Source organism: Athene cunicularia, assembly GCF_003259725.1.
Source record: "Athene cunicularia isolate RWA chromosome 1 unlocalized genomic scaffold, athCun1 chr1_part1, whole genome shotgun sequence".
In the NCBI taxonomy this organism is placed as follows: Eukaryota; Metazoa; Chordata; class Aves; order Strigiformes; family Strigidae; genus Athene; species Athene cunicularia.
In genome coordinates, this window is record NW_020799091.1 from 17559015 (window position 1) to 17565126 (window position 6112).

General features: G+C 36.3%; 1 protein-coding gene across 2 annotated transcripts in view; it reads right to left on the minus strand.

Moving 5' to 3' along the window:
* Positions 1-481: 481 nt before the first annotated feature.
* The window catches only part of CENPJ (centromere protein J), a 41824-nt gene continuing 36193 nt past the window's right edge, over positions 482-6112 (minus strand). For both annotated transcript variants that reach the window (XM_026842398.1, XM_026842389.1), the window contains exons 9-17: positions 5774-5939; positions 4573-4812; positions 3878-3977; positions 2858-2955; positions 2078-2176; positions 1831-1971; positions 1647-1731; positions 1427-1547; positions 482-808 (exon numbers count right to left, since the gene is read on the minus strand). In XM_026842398.1, coding sequence (XP_026698199.1) covers positions 616-808; positions 1427-1547; positions 1647-1731; positions 1831-1971; positions 2078-2176; positions 2858-2955; positions 3878-3977; positions 4573-4812; positions 5774-5939 — 1243 coding nt within the window. In that variant the 3' untranslated portion in view covers positions 482-615. The remainder of the gene's footprint in view (positions 809-1426; positions 1548-1646; positions 1732-1830; positions 1972-2077; positions 2177-2857; positions 2956-3877; positions 3978-4572; positions 4813-5773; positions 5940-6112) is intronic.

Sequence of the window (6112 nt, forward strand, 5' to 3'; positions counted from 1 at the left end):
TTTCCCAGGTTTCTAAGTAGCTGGGAGCATTAATCTGTCCCACAGTCTCACCTGTCTTAGCCTTATAAATGTGGAAGAGCAGTTTACAGAATAGACTCTGGGGTCTGCTGTTGCCTCCTAACTGTGAGATGAATTAAAAATAAGGTTATGAGGGAAGAATAGCCTGAGGCTAAATGAAAAGTTATACTGTTTACTCTTAAGCAATAAGTAAACTATTTAATACTCAGACTCTTAAATCTGGCCTTCTGCTCTATTTCTCCACAACAGGGGTTCTAGCAGCACAACTTTTTAGTGTGGATTGAAGAATCTTTCATCTTAAATGTCTAAACTAAGTTAATCTATAGCTGTTTGAATTTCCACTGACAGCTGAGCATTTAAAAAAAAAAACAAACACCCTTTAAACTACATGTGACAATCAAACTGCTGCTTAAAAGTAGAAATAGGAAAAAAAAAGAAAAATATCTAATGTATTAGCACCCACTGAAAAATAAATTTATTTCAGAAAAACTATAAACAGTATATACACAACAAGCTTAAAAGAGTTTCTCTTCCTGTATACAAGAATGTACATTATTTTTGCTGATGTACTGTCACTTCCAACAGTTTTGACATTATCTACAACTTTGTGTCCACGATAATGTTACCATCCTTGTCTTTCACTCTTACTCTCCCAGAGACATACTTTGTTTCCTGTTGTCCATTCATGTACACAGTCTTGACAGTACCATCTGGATACTCCCGTCTCTTGAACTGCGATGTGTGTAGTTCTCTTTGGCCATTATTGAACTCTATAGTTTTACTTCCATCTCTGCATTAAATAAATGTATATAAGTATTTTTTAAAAACATTTATTTAAATAAAAAAAATTATATAAAGTACTATACATAGGCTTAAGCTTAAGCTCAGAAAAAAAGCCATTAAATATGCAAGCATAACTGAGGGAACTTCAAAAATACAGTATTTGTGAAAAGCCTGGGTTTTTTTTAAATATCTCATCTGGTTGATGCTCAAAAACCTCTTTCTGCAAAACTGACATGACTTCTTGAGAGCCTTGACTGCATTTTCTCTACATTAAACCAGTTGCTGCAACAGTCCAAAAGAAGTTTAAAACTTAGTGCTCAAAACATTATCAGTTATCAGCTGTCAGTTAGACCTGCTTGCCACACCAGCTGCGTTCTCACATGTTCTCTAGAATTTCACACAAATCCGAAGAATCTCAGATTAGGGTATGAGAAGATACACACAGGCATTCAATCTTTATTTCTCCTCCAAGCTACAAAAAATCTCAAACAGTAATTACATGTTTACATTTGAATATACTGTACTGTTAAACTTCTAGAAACAGATCTGTCACCCTGTACTGTCAGTGAGACCTAACTGCTCCTTTCCCACCAACAAGCTAGGTACCTGTAAAGGTAAAGCTTACCGCTGAATACGAACAATAGTACCATCTGGAAATATACTTTCTTCTTGCCCATCCGTAAATAAATTTTTAATAGTTTGATCAGGGAAAGTAATTTCTTTCTTGCCATCAGGATAATGCTTCTCTGAAATGTATTTTGAGACATTATGCTTATTACATAAATAGAAGTGTATATATATGTGCAGCAATTTTGAGGGTTTGTTGGGTAGGATGGTTTCTTTACCTATTTGTCCATTTGAAAACTGCAAGACCTCTAAGCCATCAGAGTATGTGGTATGTGTGGTCTTAGCATCAGCATAATAATAAATCTGCAGAAAAAAGTTCAGATTTAACATTAACTAGTGAGAAATCTTCTGTGTGCACATATAAGTATTTATAGAAAAATGCAGAAGATAGAGGGTACATACCACTGTCTGATCAGGCATAACCTGCTTCACATCACCATTGAAGAAAGTTATAGTTACAGTCTTCCCATCAGAATCCACTTTTTTCCATGTCCCATTGGGGAAAAATACAAGGTGACAGCCATTTTTCAAAACTTTTTCAACCTAATGAATATGTTACAGAGAGTATTCAGCCATTATACTCACATAATCATTCCTCTTTCACAACAGCTGTCTTGTAGAATTTCAGAGTGCTAAGCTCTCATTTTACCTTTCCATCAGGATAAGCAGTTTCTCTCTGTATCTCTTCACTGTCTGTATATGCAAGTCCAGACGGTAGCAACACATGAGCTTCAGTGGGACATGCGTCCTGAAATGACAACAGTAATCTAAGCATAAACTCAGATCAAGCTTTGTCTTCACATGTCGTTTTTTTCCTAGGCTGACAGGTATTTTTGGAAACAAAGCATCAGGGGAGGAAGACAGGTATAGGAAGGCATAAACATAGTCTGGGTTTTATGCAATTCCTAGTGGTAAAACAGACGCAGCAGTAACTGGTTGGCTGTGGTCAGCTGTAGGCTGGACTAAAGTGGAATTTTGTGTGTTGTAGCATGGTGCTCAACTGCCTTAAATCCTCCATATCAAGGTAGGAAATTACGAATTTTCATAAAGCCTGAATGCTACCTACAGTAATTAACATAAGAATTAATCAACTATTTACAAGATCCATGCAGTTACCCTACATGGAGCATATAAATATCCATCTTTTTGCCCTCTTTCAGAAGGTAAAACATTCTGCAAAATTCAAGGGAGCGAGAGATTGTTATTTTCTCAGCCAAAGAATGTCGCAACTACTAGGCACAAGTAAAACACTCTGCCCTGACCACATAACCATTTTCTGGTATGACAATAAAATTGCAGTTGAACATAAGCAGGTGAGCCACCAGCTTCACCAGTCATCCTCCAGCTACTCACTTAAGTACAAGTAACTATTGTTTTATATTAGAGTTTCTCCTCCCCATTAAAAATCAAATCAAGATACAGGACTTACTACCATAAAAGTCCTAGAAGAATCTTCTAGTGCTGTCATTGTTTCAGACTTGCTTCTGTCACTGGCAGGTCCTGATGCAGGTGCTCTAGAAAGCTTACCTACTCAGATACATGTAATACAGTTAATTTGGAGGTGAAATTAAAATACAGTTTAAGTGTTATATAAGAGGTCAAGCTGTACAGGACGCCTACATTTCTTAAGTGCAGTAGAAACTGAAAGCAGTACATGAAAAGTATCAGCAGAAGCCAGCTCCCTCAGGTCTGTCATTGCTTTATGTATCAGCGAGAAGCTACAACTGAAGAATCATTGCAACACACATAATACTCGCACTTTTTCTATTTCATCTCTGTAGATTTACAAAGGATTTCCAACCCCAGGAACCTAGACAATGTTATTAGTTAGGCCTTAGAACAAATAAAGGAAGACTAATACAACCTTTTAACAAGAACTGATTGTCAGACGTCCCATGTCTCTCCTAGCGCAGCAGAAAGATTACGAAAATAAAACCAGCAAGTGCTTTAATTCTGGAACATAGTCCTCTAACGGATAATGTGATGGTTGCCCAAGCTGTCAGAGGTGTCAAAAAAGAACCCTCTAGTTACTTTCTGTATGTAATTATTCATTAGGAAGGGGTATAGCCTCCGACAGCATTTACTTCTAACTGTGAACAAGGAGCACCTGCTACAGCATTGCCTGTATGATTACAGATCTACAAAAGGTTTTGAAGAGACACAGAAGCTTGGAGAACACCAATGATAAATGCCATTTTGGATTACAGAACGCAGCTTATGGTATGCTCCAGACCCATGACCAGAAGCATTTTCACTGAGAAGGATCTCATCACAGCTTTCTCCAGAATCTTACCCTGCAAAGTATTCATCCATACGATCAAGTCCATCATAACTACTTTCTATCTGCTTTTGAGATGGTGATGCACTTTTTTTTTTAATACAAGCAAAAATCCACATTAATTTCTTCTAAAGAGTTAACAGAATTCTCTGATTATACAAACATTTATACCTTTTTCCTGAGAATAACTTTTGCCATTTATCTTGCTGCACTTCTGTGCTGGAAGAAGCAGAGATGCAGTTTGACTTTTTGGGCCTCTATTTGGTAGACGCTAAAAGAAAAGAAGTCATTTGTGGTCTATGTGACATTTAGTCATAACTCTTCATAACAGCAACAAAATTTACACCATATGACATGAAATTTACCAGAAGCTTTCTTCACAAACTATACATTATAGAGACTTAGCAAAAGGGCTTGTGTGATGTAGTTCAAACTACGCTTTGGAACTCTTCCTCTGCTGCCTCAATACCAACAACTGCAGAATTAAATTTGGTGCAAACAATCCAAAGTAATAGTTACACTTTCAAAACTAAATATATCTGCTTTTAGGCAAAGGGGAACTGCCTGGTTTGCCTGGCTGATCCTCACGGTTCACAGGTTGGATCCCATCTATGATTTTTCTCTTACAATTGCATCATTTTTAATTCCTGAGATGAGTTCTCAACAAATGGATGCTGCACATTGTGAACATTCACATTTGGAAAGAAGGCAACGTTAAGAAAACCCAAGTCACCACTAGCACAGTCCCAAAGTTAGTAAATTAAAAGTAAATATCTTAAGTTGTAGTTATTGGATTCCAAGTCTATGATCCAAAACTCAAGGGCATTTACACAGATGAATTTAAAACACTGAGATTAATAACTTACCGATTCGGCTCTTTTTAGAGTCATCCCAGAATTTTCTATTCTCCTCTTGCTTCCAGCAGCTTCTACTTTTTTCCAGGCTTCTAGACGAAACCTCTCCATTATTTTGACTTCCTCCTTTAGCTCCATATTCTCATTTACTAAAGTTTCTATTTGATCTTTCAGGCGTCGATGGGTGGTTGACCATTTTGCCTCTCTTCGTTTTAAATCTTCCTGTAACTCTGCAATCTGCTGTTTTAAAGCCTTGGAAGAATGTGTGTTTATGAATTGAAGAGCTTCCATTTTTTTTAATTAAATATTATTTTAGATTGTTAATTTTCTAATAGAAATAAAAGCACACAGAAAAAAACACACGAGTGGCAATAAAAATAAGATCAGCCTAATGGGGCAGAGGGTGAAAGGTAGAACTTGCCTTCCCTGAAAGAGATATTATTTACTTTAGACTACCAATTTTATAAGCTCCACTTCAATCACAGAAAGTGTCTTTATTGCTCTTTTGGCATCCTCCACACTTCGAAACAAAATCTTCAAGGCTACCTTTGAGAGGACCCTTCAAAAATCTTGGCACAGAAAAAAAAGGAGGATGCAATCACATAAAACACATGTGAATCTGCCTAGCCAGTTTATCAAACGTTACTTCAATCTGTTGAAGTAAGGAAAATTTGTAGGGAAGAAGGAGGGAAATACATGTGTCATGTACAGATAAGTAATATTAGACATCACATGTACCATGCATCCTGACAACGAAGACACAAACAGATCTTGTTTCTTACATCTCTGACCTAAAGACCTACAAATAATAAAAGTCTAACTTTGAAAAATGTAGATTACTACATTTACTGTACAACATAGACTGGATAAACTCAAGTAGAGTTCTTATGTGCGTTTTGATCCACTACCATGAACAAAAACTTACAACTTAACTAAAGTAATTCTCTGTCAAAGTTGAAGATCATCATACCGTAGACATGAGCAGTTTTTAGTATGGAAGCAAAAAGATTTGCTCATCAGGGGTTTTTGCCTTAAAAACATAGAACAACATTGTGAAGACTGTAGTTCCTTCCTCAGTTAGGGCACGTCTACTAACACTTCCCATCGTGATATCACATGTAACCTTTCAATTAAGTTAGAATTTACTTCTCAACTGCCTTTAAATGAATGTACATGTTCCTATGGGGACTAGAAAAATAATTTATTTTTATACCTGAATTTCATCACGTTCTTTTTTATCTGGAATTGCTCTAGCTTCTGTGGCATATTTTTCAAAAACTTTACGCTCCTTTTGCAGTTTTTTCATTTCCTTTTTTTTATATTCTTCTATTTCACCCAGTTCTTGGGCTTTCTGCTGTTGAAAGTCTGCAATTTCTTTCCTATAATTATGAAACAGAGTTGTTTTATCCCAAAACTACTTCAAATCTAGGGTTTTAAGGAAGAAAATGAGACCTCTAAATTCTGTGGTCATTGATTCCAGTCCATATTGTACTCTGAAAATATTCTCAGTTTGTACACACAAACATCAAATCCAAAGAAAGAGCATCAGTCA